At 32.9% G+C, this 27,933-nt stretch overlaps 1 protein-coding gene across 3 annotated transcripts; it reads left to right on the top strand.

The window, feature by feature from the left end:
• The first annotated feature begins 69 nt into the window (after positions 1–69).
• LOC143232427 (glutamate receptor-like) lies at positions 70–27,262 on the top strand. Of its 3 annotated transcripts, XM_076467883.1 has the most exons (12): positions 117–252; positions 636–698; positions 2,450–2,628; positions 6,443–6,586; positions 9,399–9,566; positions 16,392–16,465; positions 17,802–17,889; positions 20,054–20,212; positions 22,164–22,320; positions 23,184–23,398; positions 24,657–24,925; positions 26,342–27,262. In XM_076467883.1, the coding sequence occupies exons 3-12, from the start codon at positions 2,515–2,517 to the stop codon at positions 26,598–26,600; spliced, it is 1,647 nt and encodes a 548-aa protein (XP_076323998.1). In that variant the 5' UTR covers positions 117–252; positions 636–698; positions 2,450–2,514; the 3' UTR covers positions 26,601–27,262. The 3 variants fall into 3 exon arrangements, with proteins under 3 accessions (XP_076323994.1, XP_076323995.1, XP_076323998.1); XM_076467879.1 differs by lacking the exon at positions 636–698 and having other exon boundaries at positions 70–252; XM_076467880.1 differs by lacking the exons at positions 636–698; positions 9,399–9,566 and having other exon boundaries at positions 70–252.
• Positions 27,263–27,933: the final 671 nt, after the last annotated feature.

Genomic DNA, 27,933 nt, shown 5'->3' with positions numbered 1-27,933 from the left:
TACTGCGCTTGCGTTTTAAAAGCTAAGTGCGTTATTAAATAAAGATATGACACCCAAGAAGTTTCGTCAGCCGTCATTCTCTTTTATAGACATCTGATCGCTACACAATACAACACTAAATGTTGGTCAAAGTGATTAATTTATTATTACTTATTTTCATTTATTTTTCTGCTGCAAGAGAAGCTGACGTATTTAATGCCACTGCTTATGCGCTTCAGTTTCTACACCTTAAACATATTGACATATTAGCAGGTAAGAAATTTAATATTCGACATACATGAAATCGTTGTCACAATATAAGAGTAATTATAAACCAACTAATATGAAGTCATGCTGTATTAAACCATATAAAATTTCACGACATGTAGGATCACCTCAAGTTAAGTAGTTAATATGTGGGTCCACCTTAAGTTAAGTAGTTGCTATGTGGGCCTACCTCAAGTTAAGTAGTTAATATGTGGGTCCACCTCAAGTTAAGTAGTTACTATGTGGGCCCACCTTAAGTTAAGTAGTTAATATGTGGGCTCACATCAAGTTGAATAGTTAATATACATACGCATGTTATACAGCTGTAAATAATACAAAAATCAAAGAGCTTACAAATCAAAATTGATCTTGTGTGTGTTTTCTTATAGTAAAGCCACACCGGACTCTCTGCTGAGTCCACCGAAGGGAATCGAACCCCTGATTTTAGTGTTGTAAGTCCGTAGAGTTAACGCTATATTAGCAAGGGGTGCATAAGGTTTGTTTTTAACTCAGATAAAGGGATATGCTGTCAAAAGTGAACTAAATTGTTATGAAATGGCATGTGATTACATAGGTTTAACACTGTTGGCATAAAAACTATAGTGAAGTGTTCATGCCTAAACGGTGAACACCAGTATTTCAGATTACTGTTAATGACTTATTTTTTTATTATTATTCAGTGTAATCCATGAGGGAAAATAATAATTATTTTCAAAAATAACATAATAAGTTAGTCTTTAAACCCGCTAAAAACCAAATCTTTCTTTCTCATACGGTTATCAAATCTAATTATTAATTAGGTACTTTTATGGTTACTTAAATATCACTAATTGACAAGTTTCTAACTTACATTTCGGTTGATAATTCGCTGCCGTTTTCAGGTCTATGGTAGGCTAACCAAGTGCATTTGACAAGTTAGTAAAAATGTATCATTAATGAAACACAATTTTTCATGTGTAAAATTTTTGACTAATTTATTTGGTTTTTGCCCTTGTTCAGAAAAATACTGACTTAGAGGAAAGACTTGGGGATAATGTAAAGACGGGGGTCATAGACTGCCAGGCTTTCAGAATAGACAACATTTTTATTGTCAGAGTTATTAGTAAGAAAGAAGAAAAACACTTTAATACAACACTCCTTATAACCAGAACACTTCACAACAAATAAAAAACAAGATAAAAGCCACAGAGAAGCAAGACAAACATATACACGTGCAACGTGTGTCAAAAGTATCTCTAAACACGAACAGAGAAAATATAAACAGTATAACGCCAGAACAATATGCCAGTCATTAAATAAATATGAATATTACGTTCATAAGTAAGACGAACAGAGAAAATATAAACAGTATAACACCAGAACAATACGATCACAGCTAATATACATCAAAGCAACCTAAACACCTAATGGAGAAGAAAACCAGTACTTCTGGCATTTCTTGTGAATACGCACCCAATAAACTGTGGAAACACAACAATAAAAGTTTTAATTTAGAAGTATAAAAGAACAAAAACATACAAGACTTGATAATACCGAACTATCAGTAGTAGCTGGTCATATAAAAGAAGACTATGCGATGAACTGAAATAATACAGAATGTGAACCATACTCGAGAAAAACAATAAAAAAACCGACTTCTATAGCTATCAAACTGACAACACAATCAATCTACTTTATCAACTAGTAACACCTGGATACCCCTTTCGAAAGCATACAAATAAGTTAGTAAAAACATTAGCCAATTAGCCAGCCTACCCTTAAGTCAGAAGCATCTATCATAGATACCCCTTTCACACGCAATCAAAAAGCTTAGCAAAAAAAAACAAAAAACAATCTACCCTAGAAACTTGTAAAATCTGGATGCTTGTATTAAATACATTCAGACGACTTTGACATAAAATTATACATATGAAAAATCATGTTAAGTTGATGGTACATTGTACTTAAACTGTTAAATCACACCTTCGACACCTTCAAAAACATGAAAATTATAGGTAAGAAAAACTTTAATTCTTATTAATATTTTAGGTCCAAAATTTCAGTTTGCTTATAATATTTATTGCACATATTTTACATGCTGAAGAAGCATTACAGATTGTTAAGGGAGTATGAATACTTTATACAACAAAGAAACTAAAGCGGAGGTTTTAACTCTGGCGAAATGCTAGTTAATTGTTTTCGTTTTTGATATCTGATCACTTAGAGACAACTGCAACAGAAGTCTTAAACATTTTCTACGAACATGGAATCACAACGTCTCTGTACAAAATGAACAACATTTCAGCTCTTGTTCCTTCCAAGCACACAGGCATCCACATTCCAAGTAAAAAAGTGATTTTGTGGATTATTGATCCCAGACTACTTGAAGGATCGGTGAAACTGGTAAGGTATAGAATATGTCGTTTTAAAAAAAAATCGTTTCTTTTGTCTTCGTCAATCAACACAGTTCGGTAAGAAAATCATTCGCAAATTGAATCTATATTTTTAAGACTGTTTATATTTTATATTTATAACATAGCTATTAAAAACATTACCTGCTTCCTTCCCTAATTTGAATCTACAGACCAGAGGGAAGACAGCCAATCAGGATATTTAATTATATCGCAATCTCAATATTTCACAGAATTAACACAGGACAAACCCATTCCCATTCTGCAAGGAACAGAAGTTATTTTTTTTTTTCAAAACTAATTACGTTAAATTTACTAAAACAATAACACATTCATAACCTATACTCAAAACTAAGATGACCGTGATATATATACAGTTCTGTTATTAAAAAAGTACCTCGCTTGTAGGAGTTAACGCATTAACGAGTACCAATTCCTGTTGGATGAAAAAATGGAAAAAATTTTGCTGTGAAGCGATAGGAAGAATGTTTGAATTGTTACTAACATTTGTACTTGTGTTAATCCTTTATCTAAGTTGGTACAGTAGGACGAATGTGGTTGTTTGAACTGTTACTAACAACTGTTGTTGTGTTAATCCTTTATCTAAGTTATTACATTAGGGAGAATATGGTAATTTGAACTGTTACTAACAACTGCTGTTGTGTTAATCCTTTATCTAAGTTGGTACAGTAGGAAGAATGTGGTAGTTTGAACTATTACTAACAACTGCTGTTGCGTTAATCCTTTATCTAAGTTATTACAGTAGGAAGAATGTGGTAGTTTGAACTGTTACTAACAACTGTTGCTGGGTTAATCCTTTATCTAAGTTGGTACAGCAGGAACATGTAGTCGTTTGAACTGTTACTAACAACTGTTGTTGTGTTAATCCTTTATCTAAGTTATTACAGTAGGAAGAATGTGGTTGTTTGAGCTGTTACTAACAACTGTTACTGGTTAATACTTTATCTAAGTTGGTACAGTCGGAACAATGTAGTCGTTTGAACTGTTACTAACAACTGTTGTTGTGTTAATCCTTTATCTAAGTTATTACATTAGGGAGAATGTAGTAGTTTGAACTGTTACTAACAACTGTTGCTGGATTAATCCTTTATCTAAGTTGGTACAGTAGGAAGAATGTGGTAGTTTGAACTGTTACTAACAACTGCTGTTGGTTAATTCTTTATCTCAGTTGGTACAGTAGGAACAATGTAGTCGTTTGAACTGTTACTAACAACTGCTGTTGTGTTAATCCTTTATCTAAGTTATTACTGTAGAAAGAATGTGGTGGTTTGAACTGTTACTAACAACTGTTGCTGGATTAATCCTTTATTTAATTTGGTACTGTAGGAACAATGTAGTCGTTTGAACTATTACTAACAACTGCTGTTGAGTTAATCCTTTATCTAAGTTGGTACAGTCGGAACAATGTAGTCGTTTGAACTGTTTATAACAACTGCTGTTGTGTTAATCCTTTATCTAATTTATTACATTAAGGAGAATGTGGTAGTTTGAGCTGTTACTAACAACTGCTGTTGTGTTAATCCTTTATCTAAGTTATTACAGTAGGAAGAATGTGGTAGTTTGAACTGTTACTAACAACTGTTGCTGGGTTAATCCTTTATCTAAGTTGGTACTGTAGGAAGAATGTGGTAGTTTGAACTGTTTCTAACAACTGCTGTTGTGTTAATCCTTTATCTAAGTTATTACAGTAGGAAGAATGTGGTAGTTTGAACTGTTACTAACAACTGTTGCTGGGTTAATTCTTTATCTAATTTATTACATTAAGGAGAATGTGGTAGTTTTAACTGTTACTAACAACTGTTGCTGGGTTAATCCTTTATCTAAGTTATTACAGTAGGAAGAATGTGGTAGTTTGAACTGTTACTAACAACTGCTGTTGTGTTAATCCTTTATCTAAGTTATTACAGTAGGAAGAATGTGGTAGTTTGAACTGTTACTAACAACTGTTGCTGGGTTAATTCTTTATCTAAGTTATTACAGTAGGAAGAATGTGGTAGTTTGAACTGTTACTAACAACTGTTGCTGGGTTAATCCTTTATCTAATTTGGTACTGTAGGAAGAATGTGGTAGTTTGAACTGTTATTAACAACTGCTGTTGAGTTAATCCTTTTTCTAAGTTATTACATTAAGGAGAATGTGGTAGTTTGAACTGTTACGAACTGCTGTGGGGTTAATTCTTTATCTAAGCTATTACAGTACAAAGAATGTGGTAGTGTGAAGTTTTACTAACAATTGGTATGACTTTAGCACTTTATATAAACTGGTAAAGCACCAAAAAATTAAAATTATCACGCATACAGTTGTACTCCTTTTATTTTTGGTTAACGAAAATGAGTGCTTAATGTTGAGTGCCTTTTATCGCTATTTATGTTCTATGGTCTTGTTCACTGGTAATTTAGAGGTTGATTTGCTGTATAAATTATTATCAATTTGACTCGTGTAAATGAGCTGTAACTTTGCAATGAAACAGTTTAATACCAAGTTTTATGAACTTGTAAGCAGTGGATTGATACAAGAGATCATTATATCTGAGGGTGAATCTCAGTCCCTCCAATTGCACATGTTATGCTGTGGAGCGTTGATGTATTGTTTCTACCAAAATGTGAAGTTTGTTATTTTCTGTCCAAAAGTGAGAATACTTGTTCGGAATATTTTCTCTTTGAATATTGGCTTTATGACAATGCTAAATGGCCTCTCAAATGAATGGTAAAAAGGTGCTGGTACAACTTGTGTGACTAGGCTTTGTTCCAGTTAAGCTGCAGATAAGGGCAAATCAACCATAGGAGAGCTTATACAGATCCTATTTGAACATTGAGTTGCACATTTCAGAACATTGACGACAGTTGAAGAATTATTTGTCAGTGGATAAGTTAAGAAGGTTAAAAATGGAAGCTAGGAAAGTGTACACTTTACTCATTCCAGTGGAATTTTTCAGTCACATTTTAAATTCTCCCAAGAATGCAATAATAAATAACTATTCTCAATCTATGACATTACGAGGGACATACAACTTTCAGGCTTATTGTTGTACTATTAAACATACAACTTTCAGGCTTCTTCTTGTACTATTAAACATACAACTTTCAGGGTTATTGTTGTACTATTAACATTTTATGGTCAAAATTTTCAACAGATCCGTATTGTGTCTGTTATAACTTCAGCTGAAGCGCAGATAGGTGGACTGGTAAATGATCAAGCATTTCATTCACTGAAGCATGCTACAGCCGATGCTAAGGTCATCGACGTATAGTTAACATAAGTGATTACACTTCTATTTCATCATACACCTGTAACAAACCTTTATAGTTTCATAATCACTAACCAACTATAGAGGTTTGTTACAGGTATAAGACGAAAGTAGAAATGTGGTCACTTGTGTTAACTACAAGTCGATGACTATTGTAGGACCACTGCTTGATAAAGAAAGAAGTACTTTCAATTATAATATTTGTAAAACAGAACTACCACTATTTGCGTGATAGAAAGCTCACCAATTAGCAACGATAACTTCCAAAACTTCATGTTTTTAGTGATTGTTATTAGCTGTCTGTTTCTGTCATTACGCATATTTATTGAATACTTTCTTCTGATCAGTAGGCCAAAATTAGGACTGTAATAGATAGTTTTAATAGCATTAACATTATTACCAAATGTAAACGTAATCTTATGAGATCATGAGTGATTGTGATCTAAAGTACAATAATATCATCAAAATGTTAATTAAATTATCCAGAAAATATTTTTATTGTTTATATTATACTTTATTTTATTTACTCTTCTTTCAGTTGAAATCGAATCTCATCATTTCTATCAAAACAAACGTTATTGCGTTGTCATCTGTTGACGTAACTGAAACTTTACTAAAACACTCAACAGAGGGGGATAGCATAGCTCTGATCCACGAACTACCTGATGTGAAGTCTTCTTCAGTAAGTGTAAATAATTTTAAATTTTATAAAACACGGCACATTTTTTCAATATCTTATCAAAGTTTCTGTGACAAAGAATAATCTTTTTAAATGGAATTTTTAATATAATTTTGAGTTAATAAATATGTTTAAATAAACTGATTCCAAACCAAAATGTGATATTATATACTATTAAATATTAATATAATTTAAAAATTTTCTTAGCAAACTATAAGAATATTTATTGCTGTTATTTCCCTCATTATAATAGAAACTTCTGTCTAGAATCGAGTTTCAAACTAATTTTAATCATTTAAAACTATACAGTTTAACATTTGTTGGTATAAAATTAAATATTATGTCAAAGATTTTATGCCAATGTTTAATTTGCTCGATATAATAAAATATACAAACATGAAAAAAAAACGTTTAGGGAAAGTATTTAAAAATTGAAGATGGAAACTTATCAGATTAACGTACTAAAGTGAGTAATGAAGCGAAACACCAAATATTTTCTAAGAAGTGCTCTTTAATGACTATCTCTTTAGGAACACGCACGTCAGTCTTACTTATATTTCTTCTTATGCAATGAAACTTTATTATATCAACAATTTCAACTGACGCAAGTGTGAATAACGACATTTAATGTTGTAATTCTTTAAAAAGCTCTAAACACATTAGTTTAAGTATACAAAACTTTTGATTTGTTATACTTTCGTGATGAAAAGTGTGTGTGTTTTCTTTTAACAAAGCCACATCGAGCTATCTGCTGAGTTCACCGAGGGGAATCGAACATCAAACCCTTGATTTTGGTGATGAAAAGTCGTAATTTATAAAGATACGAGTGCATTGCAACAATTTAATGAAACACGGAGCGCTTATGGAATGACAAACTTTGGTACACATTGTTCACATGTGTCTAACTGTGAAACTTACGACCTCAAACGTTAGACCTCTCTATGTTAGACAAATCCCTAAAGAAAATAAAACTCTTATTATTTACTCTGTTCAAAAAATTGGCTTTAGTGTATTATTTTTTGTTTCATCCTTTTCAAACGAAGATTAGAATAGTATTACAAAATAAATCATTTTCCAGTTAGATAGTGGTAAGTTTGGGGACTTGCAACATTGAAATCGGGGGCTCGATTTCATACAGTGGACACAGCAGATAACTCAATATGGCTCTTCTCTAAAACAAACAAATAAAATAACTGTACATATGACCTTTTTGACAATCCTATTTGTTATATTCTCTACTAGATTATTACGTTAATATCAAATTTCAAGGCAATCCTTTTATTTAATTTTTTCGTATCGAAAGAAACCTGTGTTCAATACCCGTCGTGTGCGAAACTCAGATAGCTCTTTGTGTAGCTTTCTACTTAACTACAAGCATTCACATTGAAAAGTACAGAAACTTGATAGAAAAACATATTTACCTTTAATGCAGATTTTACAAGTCTGATAGATCATTACAGCCTACAGTTAGGTATCAAATTTAGTCTAAAAATAAGTCATACATGCAAAAGTATTGAAAAAAATTAACTCAATTTTAAACACATTTTTCGTCCACGCCTACGCCAAAAGCCACGTGAGCTATTGATTTGAAATTTTATTTCAGTTTCATCTAAAAGTAAATGTGAGTCACTCATAGTTTTTATCATATAGATTAAAGACGGCTAAGAAATAGCAACAAACCTATAAGGTATAACTACGTGCAAATACACAATTACTGAATTACTATATTAGTAGTTTCTAGCACAAACGTTTCAAGATAATTATAGGAGTGGACGGTTATTATTCGTTGCCAACTTTTAAGCACAAGTTTGTTAAGTCTTGTGAAATTCTATTAATTACGGAGCATTTAGCGTTACATAATATTAACTTAAGCAATTAGCAAATACAATGATGCTTGATACAAGAGTACTGCTTGCAATCGAGTAGGGACAAGAAGCTGTTAATCTACTTTCTGTGGCATTACAATAAAAAAAGAAAGGTCATTAACGCTGTTTTAAAGATGAAAATCCATCACAATATATTTTAAAGAATATGATTGGTTCTGTAAAGTTTACGTCTGCTTCGAATAATGGAATTGCGATCATAAAGCTAACGTTATTTACTTTCAAGTGTCACTTTCTTACTTGGTGCGGTTTGTTGGTGAAAAAAGTCATGATATCTGACAAAAATACACCTTAGTTGTGAAAGAAAAAGTGTGTCAAAAATATTTATTGTGCGACTTAAAAATGAAACCAAAATTGACAGCTAAAGTGATAGCTACACTTACAGCATTGACAATAATTTTGCAGCAAATATTCATTTAGTAGTTAGCTAGGCCTAGTTTTTTGTTTTACTGACTATCATGCCCCAAGTTGAACAAAAAATGTGACCTGTAAAATTCTAATCAATGCTATAAATACATCTATAATTTGATCGCCAATTTCGGTTTCATTCCTTTATATCGCGCACTCAGTCCTTTTTAGTCGAACTTTTTTACTACATCTAAGGAGGTTTTGATTATATATATTTAGAGAGAGAGGATTTTAAAGCGTCCACACTTTTTAAATATTATCCATAGCAATGCTCTTTTTCGTTCCTTTACAACATAAATAAATACACTCCTGAAAGTACAAAGAAAGGTTGTATATCATAAAAAGTTATTATTGGAGAAAAGCCGACATATATATATGTTTCTCAAAGAGAAAGTGAGAATATAGTAGAATTGCTATAGATCACAACTCTGTCATACCTATCTCTTCAGATGAGCAACGCAAAAAGGACCTCAGTAAAGTTTGTGTTATATAAATTTATGACTTGTTTGAACTTTTTTCTCCAGTCACTACCAAAAGTTCATATTAAATCATTAATATGGAAGTCTAATGGAACTGGTCACTTCAAAGTTGTGTGTAGCGCAAATACTGGCTTCAATCTTACATGTAAAGACAACATCTTGGCCTCTCCAACAATGAAGTTAGCTGGACGAACATTAAGCGCGAAATATCCGGTAAGAACATTTGGTTATATTTGAAGTTACAAGTTACTTATAAGAGCACAAACATTCGTCGTATTACACTTTATTAAAACATTGTCAGTTAAATCTTTGACACATTAATGGGTTGTCATACTTGTGTGTGGTTTTGGTAAAACACACAATTTTCTAGAAATCTGTTTTAAAACGTTAACTATATAAATAGGAATCGTACTTAAACACTAAATACGGAATTAAGTATCTGATTACTGGAATCATGCTACTCTTGTCATGTTCTAACACGATGAGTGTTTAGATGTTGCTAACGTTGTACTTTTTAAATCGCTCAACAATAACAATGCTTAAAAAACGCCACCCCCCTCTAGTACAGCTAGTCTACGGATTTACAACGCTAAAATCAGGGGTTCGATTTCCCTCGGTGGGCTCAGCAGATAGCCCAATGTGGCTTTGCTATAAGAAAACACAAACACACACGCTAAAAACACAATATCACCAGACTAATAAGCGATTTGACTTATAAACTTCTAAAAGATTAAAAGAAGGACTTTACATTTACTACTTGCTCGACAAAGCTGAAATTCGACTGTTTTAAGACAGGTGTTTTTCAGTAAGTAGGATTAAATAATCACTTCACTAAAGCCTACATTTGTTCCATGAACACTAATTGAAAATGATCCGAGTGACGATCTTGTTTAAATGTCATATTCGACAAAAAAGGGTTACTCATAAATGAGTGTAAGGAGTCACTGTGAAGGTTCGTGTTATCGCCTATCGAATTCCTCGTGTTGCTCTTTGACATATGCTTTGTCTAACCAGAGAGAAATTTTGTGGGACTTCTATCAGGACTTCTTATTGGTCAGTACATTACTACTATGGTTTCTTGTTCCAAGTAAATATGGTATAAAAGATACTACATGGATCAGAAGAAATATGATTGAATTTAGTATTTCTACACTACATCATTTAGCACTCTGTAAATTAAAACACTGCGCAACAACTTGTTTGAAAAGTTTTGCTTCCTGAACAGTTTTTGCTGATTGTGACAGGTACCTGGTGGGTGTGCACAAATATAGTTTTGGTTTTGCTTCATCACACAGGAACTCTGAGAAATAGACAGTTAACTGTTTACCGGCCAAAACGTATCTAATTTGCTTTTATGTTTCTAATGCGCTGTTAAGTTCGACATAATTAAAAGTGTTTTGCTCCTGATTTTCGTTTGTATTCAATGTCCGGTGCATCACGTTGCAGCATCCAACAGTAGTCAGCAAGCATTGACGGATTCCAGTTGCTCTGATATCGTTTTTCCATTGTAACAATGTCCTGGTGAAAGTAAAGATTTCGATGAAACAGTACATGATGGGCAAATTTGGATGTGATTTTCGTGATCAGCAGCAAAAAATCTATAAGGAACACCCAACATTGTTCAAGAAGCAAAAAAATTGTTGTGCAGTGAAATACAACATTAAAACTTGCGAGACTAGTAATCAGCTCATGATATTTGATTCGTAAATAAAGTCCATCGCATTATTTGAAAACATTTAATTGTCACATGGTAAAGTGGAGAAAATACAAATGAGAAAATTGTATAAACTAAGTGAAGCTGTTAACAGCTAATAAAATGGGGCATAACGGTAAGTTACCTTTTGTAACTTTCATACAGTTGGGGAATTCTGTTACGTGTGCTCCTTAATAATTGGTAGAATTTGTTATTTATGAAACTGTTTTCTTTCTAAGTCATAATAGTGTTTATTAAGATTTTTCTCCCTTTACTTTTTCAAGAGACTTTGATGTTGACGGTTAGCAGTTTGAAATAATAAAATCATTAATACACCAACTTTACACCTTTAATTAAGGTTTATTAATTACTGTGGATTCACATTATGAATCGAAACACAGTTAACGTTTAATAGATCAAAGAATAAAATGAAAAGATCTCTATAGATGTTATATTTTTATATTGTTTGTTTGATAAATTTCGCGCAAAGCTACTAGAGAACATTTGCGCTAGCCATTCTTAAGTTAGAAGTAATAGACCACTAGGAAGGCAGCTAGTCACTACCGTCCTTCATCAACTCGTTATCAAAGAAAAGTGGAATTAACTGTAATATTATAAAGTACATCCAGTTTCAAACCCGCGACCCGCTGATATAAACACAGTCTATGCCAGATTCCTACAGTTTTGTAACCTAAGAAATGTGTCTGAGGGTAAAGGTAGAGAGCAAACATTTTTTTGTTTCTATTACCTTTCACAGAAATTTACATAATTATCAAGATATTTTTGATTATGATTTATTTTGCTTCTAGTTTTAAGTTTTACAGCAACATCAGAAGTGAGATTACCTGGTCCAGTTTTAAAGTAACAAACAAAATCTTAAAACGATAGAAATAACCCAGGTTCAGATAATGTACTGATGTATATACATAAGAGAGAAACAGGTTTGTTTGTTTGTTTTTTTGAATTTCGCGCATAGCAACACGAGGGCTGTCTGCGCTTGCCGTCCCTACTTTAGCAGTGTAAGACTAAAGGGAAGGCAGCTAGTCATCACCACCCATCGCCAACTCTTGGGCTACTCTTTTACCAACGAATAGTGGGATTGACCATCACATTATAATTGAAAGGAGGAGCATGTTTGGTGTGATGTAGATTAGAAACCACGACTCTTAGTTGAGCGTCTTAACCACTTGGCCATATCGGGCAGAGAGAAGTTGGAAAAGGACTCATGACATCAGTGGAAATCTCTCCATAATAGGAATGATACGTGTGATAGCACTTTTGTTGTATCTTAGGTATACATTATGCCATATAAATAAATAACATATAAGACTTGTTGTTAAGCGCAATGCTTCACAATGGGTTAGCTATTCTCTGGCTAAAGCGGGCATCAAAACTCGATTTTTAGAGTTAAAATATCTAAGAATGTTGAACCACTAGGAGAAAATATATGAAGAATTTTCTGTCTTTATCAAAGAGATCTCACACAGTATTGAATTTATCAATGATATTTCACACAATCCTGTATCTTTCAAATAAATTTCGCACACTATTGTATCTGTTTTTTGTTTGTTAGTGTTTCATGACGTGAAGCACATACGTTATCTATGCAAACAGTTTAGTAAAAAGAGTAAATAATCAAAAAGGAATTCAAAAATATGAAAATAAAAATAAGTTGTTTGTAGTTAAAGTTATACAATGGGCTGTCTGTGTTTTGCATTATAAGTCCACAGACATACTGCTGTGCCCGTGGGGAAGTGTGTGTTGAAATAAACTAAATTAAAATGTTCCCTGTGATATGAAACAAGGTTTAAAACTTAAATAGAAATACAAAGCCGACAACCCACAAAAAAAAAAATAAAACCATGATTAATATGGACAGTGCCATTAACAATAGTAACACTGTCTAACGACAGGGGTAAACCACGAGATGAAATATGATGAACATGGTGGCGCCGCTGGCATTCACAGTTATGGCACGAAAGTAAAATGTGGATAATTGCGACTTGAATGTCATAGAAGCCACACACTGGTAGATTTGTCGCCCGCAGAATAAAACGACGAGTATTGTATTTTTTAAATAGATTTCGTTCAATAACACTATGTAACACAAATTTTGTTCCTGGATAGTATGTGTTATTTCTTAATTGCTTATGTTGTAAAAGTACAGAAAATGGCCATTATTCCCTTCAAACTTTGCTTTTGTGACCTGGATAATGAAATTTAGAAATTAACCTATTTTCTACGTAAAAACGGGCAAATTTGCACATTTTCATTTACATAAGGTCTGAATAAAACAACGTATCAATCAAGATTTACATGTATTTATACTAAAGTTATAAAAATGAACAAAAATGTTTAGGAGTGAGTAGTTTTTCGAAATTTGCGACTGTAATGTAAATCACTTTCACGTATCAGCCCCCCAATAAAATCTCCCATGATGTTTTTGTTATACACTCCCAGATCACAGAAGCAAAATCTTAGATAATAACATGTCTTTTCCATTTACTTTAGGCATAAGCAATCGGGAAGTACAATTTTCTGCCCAGGAACAAAAAAAAGTAAAAATTTTGTTACATAGTGTAATGTATGTTATTTTTAAGCGAAAAGCTACACAAAGGGTTTTCTGTGCTCTGCCCACCACGGGTATCGAAACCAGGTTTTTAGTGATGTAAGTCCAAAGACATACCGCCGTATTAACGTTTAGACTAATATAATAAGTTAGAAGACCAACTATATGTTGTTGTTGTTTTTGAGTTAAGCACAAAGCTACAGAATGGGTTATATGTGCTCTACCCACCACGGGTATCAAAACCCTATTTTTAGTACTGTAATTCCGCAGACACACCGTTGAGCCACTGGGGGCTACCATAAGTCTATAACTGTAAAACATACGTTGCTAAATAGTACTTCACAAAGATTATTATGAGAAAGTTCTCCAGTGGATCAATGGTAAATATAAGGATTTACAATCGGTGTTCAAGTCCTCGTGGTGGACAGATTGGAGATAACTCATTGTCTAGCTTTGCGTTAAAACAACAATAAAATTTCATCGATTATTCTTAATACTTTTAGAAATAAAATTCTTAGCCATAACCCCCAGAAAAGCGAAATGTAGAGGGTTTACGTATCTTGCTATCAAGGTTCTGAATTTCGCGCGAAGCTGTACGAGGGCTATCTGCGCTAGCCGTCCCTAATTTAGCAGTGTAAGACCAGAGGGAAGGCAGTAGTCATTACCACCCACAACCATCTCCTGGGCTACTCTTTTATCAAATAATAGTGGGATTGACTGTAACACTACAACGCCCCTACAAATGAAAGGAACGAGCATGTTTGGTGTGACGGGGATTCAAACCCGCAACACTCGGATTACGAGTCGAGCACCTTAATCACCTGGTCATGCTGGGCCCTTGATACTAAATATAAAAGTATTTAACTTATAATTACAGACTAAATTTTACAAACAGTTTGATACAATTTACAACTAATTTATGTCATACACTTACATTTCACCTTCAAAACGTTATAAGAGCAGGTATAAGTATTAAACTCAGTGTCTTGTATTTGTGTTTAACTGACATTCCTCTCAAGTCGCGTATTCATAATGAACACATCTTGTGGTAGAATTCACTGACCATGAAGCAATGAAAATTTAAAATCTAGAGTTAAATGTCTGTCTAAGTTCTTTTGTGAAGGGTAGACTACCGCGCTTTATAAAACCTGTGTGCGATGTAGTTAAATAAACCTAATTAAAAATATCGACTTTTTTCTAGTTTTGTATTTATGTTTCATTTGTAAAGTGAAATGTAGTACTTTACATTGAAAAGCAAAAGTGGTAAAAATCAGTATGTCAGTAGCTTTGAGACGTTTTAATATGAAAGTGTAAGACTGTTCCATGTACTTAACGTGTATCACCAAGTTTGAATACTCATCTCATCAATATGTGCTCACATACTGACACTTTTTGGTGCTCGTTTCAATGTTGTGTTAGTTTCATAAGCTTGTGACGCTACCTGTTGGATGTAAAAAGAAGTTTCTGATTAAAATATAATTTGTTTTCTTGCTGTTAAGCACAAACCACACAATGAACTATTCGTGCCTGCCTAATTCAGGTTTTGAAACCTAATTTATTTAACATTATATATCCAGAGACTTACTCTTTAGTCATGGACTTGAAATATAGACCATTAGAACTAATAAGTTATTATAAAGAAGACAAACCCAAATAAAAATGGCATGCAATATTTGTACATCTTGAGGCATTTTGAGAATATTGTGGACCTGCTAAAACATCACTGGATTATATGCTAGATAAGCAGTTTAGACAAGATTATGGAAGATTAGGAAGCCATATATTGATTGATATCATTAGCATAGCATGACTGTTAGGAAGTACCAAGAACCTTGTCCAACGAAGTATCAGCACAGGAAGCATCACCACAGCATAACAGATAGAAAGTACCAATAACCTTATCCATAGAAATATCAGCACAACGTGTCTGTTTGGAAGCATCAAGTACCTTGTCCATGGAAGCACTAAAGAGATTATCTATTATTAGACTAAAACGTTGAGACTTGGCGAAAGCGGTAGCAAAGAATAACTATTATCAGCCACACAGATGAACGTTAAATATGTCTGGACTTCTACACAAATTACCAGAACTGACAACAACGTCGTGTGCAAGTTACTCTAAAAACACGTCTACCAATAATTTACAGATTAATTTTGGAGAGAAGACTTGATTAATCTGTCTAGTGCAACGTTGTTGGATATGATTGTTTTAATGGCGGTTTGGCTATGGTATGAGAGATTCACCAGTGCAAATGCATTACTACTATATTCTTCAATAATACATACTGGCGTAACATTGGCTCTTGTTGTATGATTTGTAGCTGTTACATAAATGACCAGAATTATGTCATCTATCCTGCCAAGTTTATGATGGATTATTTTAAACAAGATTCGTTGAGCGTTGTGTTCTTAATTGCCTCAACTCATGAAACAAGAAAACTGGAAAAATATCCATGATATCCATGACGTCGTCCTGAATAAGACAATGTATTAACGTCTTGTTAATCTGTCTAGTGCAACGTTGTTGGATATGATTGTTTTAATGGCGGTTTACTTATTTTTTCACATTTTTAAGAAACGTTGCTGATTTCAACTGAGCAATTAATCGAAAAAAGCAACACACACAGTTTTATACATTTCTATAAAAATATATTAACACGTATTAGTTTATTATATTATAACTATAATAGTTATAGTTGAAGATAATTTTTTATGATTAACCCTAACGTATAAACACACAAATTGTGTAATATTATTACTATTGTCTCTTCCATAGGATTATGTATCGCATCCACTTACAGATATGGTGGTCGAAATACTTGATGCCTTGTCAGTTTTTGCTGATTTTAAGTAAGTTTATATTTTTTGTAATTGTAAGTTCCTTGAAAACTTTAATTATATGGTTTCAGTAGGACATTGTGACGATAACTGTGACACGACGGTTACCTGTGTTAGCTGTCTCTAATTTAGCAGTGATAGATTAGAAGGAAGAAAGCTAGTCATCATCACCAACAGCCAAATTGTGGGCTTATCTTTTATTAATGAAAAGTGGAATTGACCATAGATTATAACGCTCGCACGGATGAAAGGATAAACATGTTCGGTAGAGTAATTGAACTCGCGATCCTTGTAATAAATGTTGCATATTGGTGATTATGCAGTAATCATAGTGGCCTGTCTTATAAAGCTGATTAATGCAATATTAAATATATCCAAATCAAGTGCAGCATAAGACTTAGAGATCAACTGCAATTTATTTCTAATATTATAATATTTTACAGTTCATTTTATTATACAAATTGCACTTTTCTTGTATGTTTATAAACAATAGTACTAAATAAGCATAATATTTTAGCGAATCAATACTTTTACTAATAATTTTTAATATATTAAGTTCTTTCGTTAAATACAACTTCATATTTGTCACTACAAATTACAATTTTCTTATATTTAAAACTATTTCCCTTTCAAAAGCTTTTTCAGCCGTATGGGCGTTATAATGTGTCGGTCAATCCCACTATTCGTTGGTAAAAGAGTAGCCCAAGAGTTGGTGGTGGGTGGTGATGATTAGCTGCCTTCCCTCTAGTTTTACACTGCAAAAGTGGGGACGGCTAGCGCAGATAACCCTCGTGTAGCTTTGCGCGAAATTCAAAATAAACATTTTCAAAATTCTATTTTTATATTTTACGTTTATGTATTCTTCTCTACGCTTAACGATTACTTCATAACTTTTTTGTTTGTTTGTAAATTAAACACAAAGCTACACGATGAACTATTTGTTCTCTGCCTGAAACGGGTACCTAAATCCGGTTTCTAGCGTTGAAAGTCTGCAAACATTGCTGAGCCACTGGGTGGCTACTTTACAACTTATAGAAAGAAGGAAACTGTCTTATATGGATGGATTCAATATTTCATAGCTCAAAAAGCATATTTTTAAAATATTATTTGTAAGACTACTACCGAACTAATCGCATGTACTTAATCATGAATACTGTTCATTTAGGTACCAATAGACCTACAAATGGTTGATTCGTTGTGTGTATTTGCGAATTTATGACATTGGAAATACAAATATATATTTTTCTGCAAATACATATTCATAATTTTTTTGCAACTGGCTTATCAAGGGTGAAATTAAACTTAAATTAATATACAATATCTTTATTTATATTTTGCACTTTTCCAGATACACATTACAAGCATTGCCTATTTTACATGGTTCTAAAACCTCCAATGGGAGTTGGAATGGACTGGTGGGTCTTCTTAGCACAAAAGTAAGTAATACTAGAACCTATTTATGGACAAACAAGGCTTCTCTAATAACGGTTAATATTAATTATTTCTTATGGTTAATCGGTTGTCTAATATAGAATAGATAATGATAAAACCTCATTTATGGACAAACGTAACACTTTAAACAGAAGTAACTGAACTATCGGGTGGTGGAGTGTTTGAATAATCAGATAAATGTTTATGTCTAAATATGATTTTCAGAGATGTATGTTAAACGCTGTTTTTATCTGTATAAACTCTATATGAATTTAACCATGTTTTTTCTGTTTTCTTTTAATTAATTTTGTTATCTATTGCTGATCAAAATTATTCTTTAATATAAAATATTGATCTTTAAAATAATTTTGAGAAACATCTTTAAATAATCTATAGCTAATCAACCACAAATACACTATTTACACTAGAGGCGTGATATCCTTGGTCTTTATGAAGCCTAATCTATCATTTGGTTTCTTTATTAAATGTGATATCGTTGCGAAATAAAATACATCTCAAAAGACCAAACTGTATCATTATATTTAACCAAGTCTTTATTTTTCACATTTCCTTTGTCCAGATTTAGTGTTGAGAGACAGAATTCCTTGAACTGGCATAACTCAGTGCTAAGTAGTAAATCGAATGATAGACTGGGTTCCATATTTAATTTTTAGTACGTAAGTAATAGTTAGAAAAGATAACCTTGACATGTCTTTGTTTGTTGTCTGATGTAAGTTATAACAAGGTGATGGGTACAATTGGATTTGCCGAAATCAGTTTCACATTTTTAACAAACGTTGCTGATTTCAACTGAGCAATTAATCGAAAAAGCAGCACACACAGTTTTATACATTTCTATAAAAATATATTAACACGTATTAGTTAACGAAACAATTATACGTTTACTTAAAATTACTTTTCAGCAACTAGTTGATAATACAATATATTTCATTGAATGAATAAGCTACTTATGTTTATTGCTTCGTAGTTTTTCTAATTTATTTGCAAAGCTTTGGTAACTTATTGCTCCTTATAACATTTTAATTTTTTAAGAAACAGCAGCGCTCAAACTACATTTGCTTCAATATTTTCAGATGCCCATATTTAATGAGACCATAAAAACTGTTCTAACCAGAAAAACTACACCAAGCGTTTGACAGGCTTATACTAGAATGGCAATCCTTTGATGATAATAAGACATTGTAACTTTTACAGAGGATTAATTGCACTGTATATAGATCTGAACCATCTATATACGTTAATACAGCAGCGTTCGCTGCAGATGTGAACAGTGGAATCACATGTGACATGCATACCACTTATATATTTAGTTTTTGGCGATTTCATGGCATTCATAAGTGCAATGTTGAGGTACATAAAGAACCCCAATGAAAAAAATATTCACAAAACGAGTTGTTAAAACTAGAGAAAATAACATCTGGAAGAAAGTAAATTTTCCTATTTTTAATGGAAGAAAAAAATCCTAGAAAAGAGCAATTAGGACAGCAACAGACTTTTAAATCAACTCTAACCCTAGATGGAATAAGGTACTTATTTCAATATTGAATCATATTGCAACGAAATAGAGCCTATCTTCTCAAAGGATCTGGAAACTTTTGTAATAACGTTGTCACCATCATAAACAGAGTGAGCCGGAATTAGAGTAAATGTCATCCGAACACACATATGATTAACCCTCGACTTTTGTGACTTTAGTAAGATTAAATGTGATCTTTGAAGATGATATTTACATATGAAATGGAGGTTTAGTGGAAAGGTTCTAAAGATGTGTGGTCCCAAACTGATCTTACTACAATGGAAATTGCAATAGTGAGTAATCATGGCTCGTGACTGGATGTGACTGCTGACGAAAGAAATTGTTCCAAGAGCAACTAACGTGCAAAATAGTTCTTGTAAAGTGCTACTAACTTTTCTATACGTCACATGATACACACAATATTTAAACACGTGTAGCTCATTATAGAACTTGACCAAAAAAATTACTAGGCGTTGGACGGGTTTAAAACACTAAAGTTACTACTTGTATGAGTTATTTGCTAGACGTATTCATCATATATCTAAAGGGAGAACTAATTAACATCTACTATTTCTTTTATCCAACACAAAAAAAGATTAATACTTTTAAATTTACTTATTTTAACCATGGAGGAAGCAGACATTGGAGCATCATTCTTGTCCTGGACTGATGAAAGGGAGGCCATCATAGACTTCACACGTGCTTTCAAGGTGGATGATCTCACATTTGTTTCCAAATCTCCGCAACCAATCGATCGGTTTGGGGCGATTCTTAGGCTCTTTCATTATAAGGTAGAAAACTTCTTTTTATCACATAATGATTTTAAAACTTTCAAATACCTTTGTATAAGTGTATATATATATCTTTTTTAATTACTGAGTAACTTTATAATGGTAAAAAGCATTACTTCCAAAGTAGTGGCTCAGTAGCAACTTTGATGTCTTAACACCGCTAAAAATTGTGTTTTGATGCTCGTGGTAGCGATAGTGCAGATAACTCATTGTGAAGCGTTGTACTTAACAAACAAACCAAAGCAACATTGTCCACTTAATTGGCACATATGAGGTTAAGTTTGTTTACACATAAATAATCACTAAAGTTTTCTACGCTCTTAGTAAATAATAGATGAGGATACACATCAACAAACATAACATAGAAAGAGCTCCGTTGTGTTCTAGACAAATGGTATTTCTCACGTTTATTTGTTTGCTTTGGATATTCATGTAGAACTACTTAAGGGTTATCTGTGCCAGTTATCACTAATTATAAACATAGAGAATAGGAGAAACACTTGGTCAAAAGCGCCCACCGCCAATTATTGTGTTACTCTAATCGAATAAAGTGATTTGGCCGCCACTGTTAAAACGCGAGTTAAAGCGCGTCCAAGTAACCAGCATACCAGACAGTTATTGCTAAATGGATAACATGATAGCGTTCCACATTTTAGAGCCGTGCGTGCATTATACGAGTAACAGTCAAGTAACACTAATAGATTAAAGTAGCTCACGAGTTGACAGTGAGTGGCGTTTATTTGCTGCTTTCCATTTAGTGCATCACTTCATAGTTAGGATTGTCTTGTGACGAAAGTTCTCGACAAGCTCTGCGCGGAATTCAAGAAAACAACAACATACGGCAACAGTCTTATAGCGCACCCACGATCCCAAAAATGAAATTATTGGACCCTTGAATTCACATTTCAGCTCATTAATCACTTAGATTATATCTTCTTTATTGAATAGAAGTTACAGGTAAAAAGATATGGTAGTCGCTGTGATTCGCGGATGTTATAACTGTAATCTTGCTACACTCTAGAAAAAACGTTTATCTTTATTTAGTTTATTCTCTAAAATCTGAATACAATTCAGTTTGATAGTTTGTGTAAACTCAGCTGCAGTTTAACCGTCAAGTGTAGGCATTTAAAATTATCTAGTCACCAACTGCCCTTTTATATATATATCGTCGATTATTTGTTAATTTACTATTAAGTTTCGAAAGGAAACAACTACAGCTAAGTCAACATCCTTTTTTTGTGGCCGAATTTCCTTAAATCAAACAAAATTTACACTTTCTAAAGATTTTCTGTTTTGTGAACTTAATTATTTAATTGCTGGTTTCAGTTTCACACGTAAATACCACAAAATATATTTGGTGTAGGTATCGTGAGTGAATGTTTCAATCGCTTACCTTCAGTATTTAATTATACTATAAAATTTTAACGTACAATCGTCAGCTATCGTGATTTATGGTTTGTGAGGTGACGATTTCAATAAAAAAAACTGTACAGATAGAGCAAATGACCCCTTTTTATCCATTGGTTTGTTTTTGAAGTTTCACAGAGTTTTTGGAATAATGTATGGACTCTGTGAGACCACATTCAACCTTTTATTCTTTGGTTACTTGTTTTTATCGTTCTGGTACCATGACCTCTTCCACAACTGTTTTTTATCCTTTAACATCCCATTCTTTACCCCTAGGAGCTCAACATCTTGCACAATCTCTCAAGGTAAATTTCATTGTAATCAGTAGTTCCACTGAATTTTAGGTGGTTTCTAGTCCAATGTGAGCATGTTTGGCCAATTTGTTTCTCCCATAATAAATATTTATTGAAAATTTATTTGTTTTTAGAAACCGCAAGATGTTAAAAGATACAACATATTGAGCTGTAGCACACTTTTCTCTTTAATACAGTATGAATGCGATATATAATAATAATAATAATAATAATAATAATATTTTTAACAGCTTTGGAGTTTGTATATTTTTACTGGCCTCGTATCAGGAGTTATTACGGCTGCCACCTGGTGGATTTATGTAAGAAAAATTCACTTTTCCAAAACATCTTTGCAAGTTATGGTGAACTGGTCATTTTGGGCAACATTGGGAAGTGGAATGTATCAAGGTAAGAATAATGTTTCAGACAATTTCTTCTTTGTCTACGCTTTTTACAATGTAGAACAAATATTTGTTGCTCTAATCTCGCTTACTATGGTATATTTAACTAGCCTAATTATAGCTAAGGTACAAAATATATTTGGTAAGTATATATCATGAGTAGAATAGAACCAGTCGAGCTACATAAAAACACTAGTGATTTGGGTGAGCATTGTGAATATTAAATAATTTTATTTGCTGTAATAAAAAATTAACCGATTGAGATGTGTACATGTTATAGACATTTATGTAATAGACAAATACGTAAGTTCATATTTTATTTTAATTCGGTTAGATAATGAAGGTTTACAATTCATATATTATAGTCAGTTGTACAATTGTTCTAAAGAAGCAAAAAGTAAAACAAGTAAAACTGGCTATTAGGCTATAACATTGCCATTCAACATACAAGTCTAAGAATTAGTTTACTGTCATTTTTTGTTGAAAGTTCGGTTTTAAAGTCGTTTAGCTAAAGAAACTTCAAGTGTGGCATTACGTCCTATTAATATTGAGAAATTTCAACTGTATCATATAGCACTCTCAATAGCATTTCTAATGTTGTAAAATTATTTATCAATGTGCAGAGAAAAAATATACCGCTAGTGTAAAAAAATATTTGATTTTCTGATAGTCATATTTTGTGTAGCATACACTTCTTTTCTGATTATTTGACTCGTATAGCGTTCGATATTTGACTTTTGCATATTTTATCTTATAACAAAAGATTTTAGGATATATTACTATACACGTGCATATATTACATCTATTACATTATAAGAAATTATAGTCTAAGAGTTGAGTAATTTTTCACTAATCGTCTTCAAATTACAGGTGCTCAGTCTGTACCAAAAGTGACAGCTACACGCATCTCTTATGCGTCTTGGTTGTGCATCTGTATTGTTGTCCTCAGTGTTTACTGTGGTAACATACGGGCTTTTCTCAGTTTTATAGAGAGACAACGTCCTATTGAAACCATTGCTGACGCTCTTGACACAGAAGCACATATTTTGTATTTTCCAGGTTCTTCAATGTCGTTATTTTTAAAGGTACAGTTTATTAAACCCTAAATACTTATATTGTGTATATATATATAGTCCCAAGTAAGAACTTTCATAATCACTGTTTAAAGTGGTTTGTAAAAGGTGCCGGTATGTAGCATTAGGAGAAGGGTGGTGTTTGACCTTATGTGTAACATTCTCGCGCAATAGTTGAAGACACACTGAAGCTAAACATGTTTTAATGTGAACCCAATAGGTGTAATTGGGGCGTTTAGCAACAGTACAATATTTTACCCGATATTTTATGCCCTCTTTTTCGTTCTTACTGATATGCTCACCAGTGCATAGTGTCTTACCTTAAATACTGAATTTAAACTAAATTTCAAGGTATTTTTAAGTCTCCGCATGCAGAAAATTTAAAGTTATTTTTAAGATATAAGGCTGAATGAAGACCATAACATTAACACTTCCTTATGTATGTGCGTGAATGTAAGAAAGTAAATTCACACAAGTTAAATATTCTGCATTTAATTAACACATACGATTCGATGATACTAAAGGCAAACTTTAGTTATCCTTCATTTTAAGTTGTTAACTAAACACTGAGTCACACACTAAATAGTGAAATGTTTTTAAAACGTTATTTCAATCCAAGGTTTATAAACCTGATATGTTGAAGGTTAATAAGTTATAACAGAAATGCAAAAGACCCGCCAGAAACGAAAGAAATAATGACATGTTAACTGTATCCTAATTAGAAAAATCACAAAAACAATATTATTTTTTCATATAGGCTAATATTCCAATCTAGAATAGTTATAGTAAGAATTAATTTAAATAAAAGTTTAGCTTTTAGGAAAATAAACTGTTGTACGAGAAGGGCACTTAGTAAAGCGTATGCCTTCGCCACGCAGTTTTGATTACATTCGGCCATAAAAACAATACGGAAATCTGTACGTATATCCATCGTTATCAGTAAACATGGATCAATTTGAGCAAGACAATGAGAATCAAAATCTTGTGTGCCAACTTACGTCAAAATCCAATAATTTTTTATTGAGTTATTAGATAAAAAAATTAACAGATAGGAATTGGGGAGGTCGTGATGACCTTTCTAGAACCTTGATCATCCAAAACCTAATCACTTTTAATTCGTTTCACACTCCAAATATATACCAACTTTCATTTAAAATCTATTCAAACGTTTTTGAGAAATCTTACTGACAAACACACACACAGGCGTGAAAACATGGCCATAATATTATATCCACTGTATTTATTTCGTTTTTATTTTATAATGTTTTAGGAATCTAATTATGAAGCCTATCGGGAAGCATGGAAACGGAATCTAGAGAACAATTTGGGAGACAACGTTCGAATCAGTGACTATTTTGTAGAGGCTACAAATGGTCATATCTTTTTGGGCGAGCGCCTCTGGTTAAGTTTCTACTCACAGTATTTGTTCAAGGGAATAAGTACCTGCCCATTACACGTCTCTAAAGAACGAATGAGGGAGGAATTCTTGTGCTTCGGACTTCAAAAAGGAAGTCCGTTGATAATACCACTAAGTGAAGGGTATGTGTATGTGTGTGTGTGTAACATTAAATGTTAATGAACAACAACTGTTATCTCACTACCAGATTACGTGCGTGAATTGTATTGATTACCAGTTTTATTTAAATTATTTAGAAACCAGATTATTTCAAGAATTAATAACGCAATATTATTTATTGATATTTACTTTAACACTAATTATGTATGTATTTTGTTACTATTATTATACTTCGTATGTTGAAATTCACATTAATGCCTAATTATGTGTCCTTGAATGTGCTACACCTCATTTTTAACTGAAAAAAACATTAATCTTTCATAAGAAAAATATTTCTGTAAAAGTAATTCATGTAGTGAGACAATGCTTTGAAAAAGTATATTCTCACACTTCATAATTTAATATGATGTTTCCATCTAATTAGCTAGCGTTAGGTTTAGGAACTATTAATTTTAGACCAGTTGCACCTACTAATGTAGTTTGTATTCTAATGAGAATCTGCTAAAATACCGTACATGATAAGCATACCTCAAGAAAAAAGAAAAAAGTAGCTCCCGAGTGACACAGCGGTATATATGCGGACTTACAACGCTAAAAACTGGGTTTCGATACTCGTGGTGGGCAGAGCACAGATAGCCCATTGTGTAGCTTTGTGCTTATTTCAAAACAACAACAACACAGCGGTATATATGTGGACTTACAACGCTGGAAACTGGAATTGGCAGAGCCGGCATATATTGGACTTACAACGCTGGAAACCGGATTTTGGTACCCGTGATTGGCAGAGCACAGCCCGTTGTGCAGCTTTGTACATAACTAAAAGCAAACAAAGAATAACACTAACTGTATACAATTAATGAATAAATAAATGGTAATGCTATGTTAATGATAAACCTATATTAACTTACATCTGTTATTTTATTAAATAATAAATATTGAGGGCATTGTTGTTTGGTCTGAAAGCACGAAATACCTGTTCAAAAGACATCATCCGAGTTATATTATGCAATGCCCCAAATTATCATACACAGTGTTTCTTAATGTATGTAGCCTTGCTCTAGAAACAACATTACTAACTGTTTCTCAAAATTTTGTCATCTTATTTCACATACTTTAATTGAAAGTGATACAATTTAATAATTCACTCTGATATCGAAAATCTCAAGGTCATTAATTGTAACTTTGGTGTTTTACCAAAAGATGACAGCTTTATGTTTTATTTCTAGTGTTAGTGTTTAATTAACATTTGTAATTAATTAAATTAAGGTGTTAGTGTTTTACTTTTAAAAGGTTCGCAACATTAATTGCTTTAGCAAGTCTGTGTTTTATTTATTAAGATGTTAATATATTAAGTTTAAAGTTGGCTCAACGTACTTCTGTTAAGAACGTTTATTAGAACCGTCTGAACATGTCCGTAAAATTGAAATTTCCTTGTTTAGGATCAAAAGACTTACTGAAGCCGGTCTGATACTTTTTTGGGAAAAGATGTATTTCTTCAAGTTCTTGGGGCAGGGACCATGCAAACTCGAAACCACCACTCTACAAGAAAGCGGGGATGTGACACCTCTAACTCTGAATGATGTTGGCGTTGTCTTTGTTATTCTTCTGTGTGGCTATGCGGTAGCGCTCGCCACTCTGTTCTTTGAAATACTTATGAAAAACGGGATTAGAAACCGTAGTGAATCCCAGAGACTATAAGTTCGCTCATTATGGTAAGAAACCGTGAAAGTTACAAGTGTGTAAAGATTCTTCTATTAAAAGTAGCGATACTTAGAAAAGTTCACGCACCGATATGCTAAAAGTAAGAAAGTTTTAGAAATTCACATGAAATAATAAAAAAAAATATCGAAACTTTGTTAAAGGGTAACTTATAAACCTATGTTAGATGTAGTAATGCTTATAGGAATCACTGTTGAATTAAAAAAGTAAAACGTCCTTTCATCTGAAGGAAACACATATTCAAGCAAGGAGTACGGACTAATTTCCAAGGTAGTAAAATGCACAGTGAAGGTTTTTGCGTTCAGTATTGGTAGATGTAGTAGAAAATACACATAGGTCAAAAGTTTGAAGGTTTAGAGTATAGAAGTTAAAGGTTTACAATGCTGAGGAAAGTTTTATTTGATGTGGTAAAACATAAGAGAGCTGAGAGGAGAAATGTGACAAAATATATTGATATTTCATGTACGATATGTCGCTCTACAGATCGCGTAGTATATTAAACACGTTGCAATGAAAATGATGAAGCCTTGCTACTTCTGCAGATTTCGCCTTGTAGTGCTAGTAGTTACTGACTCTTATTTGTATCTGTTACTAAATAAAGCTCAGTACAGTTGTTTTACAACAGTCTTTCTCAAAATGTTTGTTTGTTTGTTTTTTTAATTTCGCGCAAAGCAACACGAGGGCTATCTGCACTAGCCGTCACTAATTTAGCAGTGTAAGACTAGAGGGAAGTCAACTTGTCATCACCACCTCCTGCCAACTCTTGAGCTACTCTTTTACCAACGAATAATGGGATTGGCCGGAACTTTTTAACGCCCCCATGGTTGAAAGGATGTTAATATTTGGTGTGATCGGGGATTCAAACCTACGACCTTCAGATTGCGAGTCAAACAGCCTCAAAATGATTTACTTTAGAAGGAGACCATAATTTTGTGATATAATTGTAAGACTTGGATACAGACTTTTCTTTTGATGATAAACATATGATCGCCTGATTGTTCGAAAAAGTAGTAACAAAAAAAAACATTCAACAACTTCTCTGGGATATCGTTTGTCATGATCTAAAACATTTGATAGATCACCAAATTATTTTACTTCTAGTCTGAAGAAATTGCCACATCTTTACTTGTAGGCAGGAGGGAACATATTAACCTACAAACTTCAATGGTGCTCGAGAGTGAAGCACGTAGTAGCCTAACAATAAACGTTTGGTCGTTGTGTTAATTAAAATGTCCTAGGACTGAGTCATTGGCACTAAATGTACTCCACATAATCAGTTTTAACAGCGTTATAACTGTGACAGTTAATCCAG

The sequence above is a fragment of the Tachypleus tridentatus genome, chromosome 11 (genome assembly GCF_004210375.1).
Source record: "Tachypleus tridentatus isolate NWPU-2018 chromosome 11, ASM421037v1, whole genome shotgun sequence".
In the NCBI taxonomy this organism is placed as follows: Eukaryota; Metazoa; Arthropoda; class Merostomata; order Xiphosura; family Limulidae; genus Tachypleus; species Tachypleus tridentatus.
This window is presented reverse-complemented; position numbering and strand designations above follow the sequence as displayed.

Bases quoted from the DNA above. Each gene is read 5' to 3' on its own strand.
- LOC143232427 (XM_076467879.1), top strand. From the start codon at position 120: ATGTTGGTCAAAGTGATTAATTTATTATTACTTATTTTCATTTATTTT. The intron at 253-2,449 runs GTAAGAAATTTA...CTGATCACTTAG, and splicing joins ACATATTGACATATTAGCAG to AGACAACTGCAACAGAAGTC. The intron at 20,213-22,163 runs GTAGAAAACTTC...TATTTTTAACAG, and splicing joins TTAGGCTCTTTCATTATAAG to CTTTGGAGTTTGTATATTTT.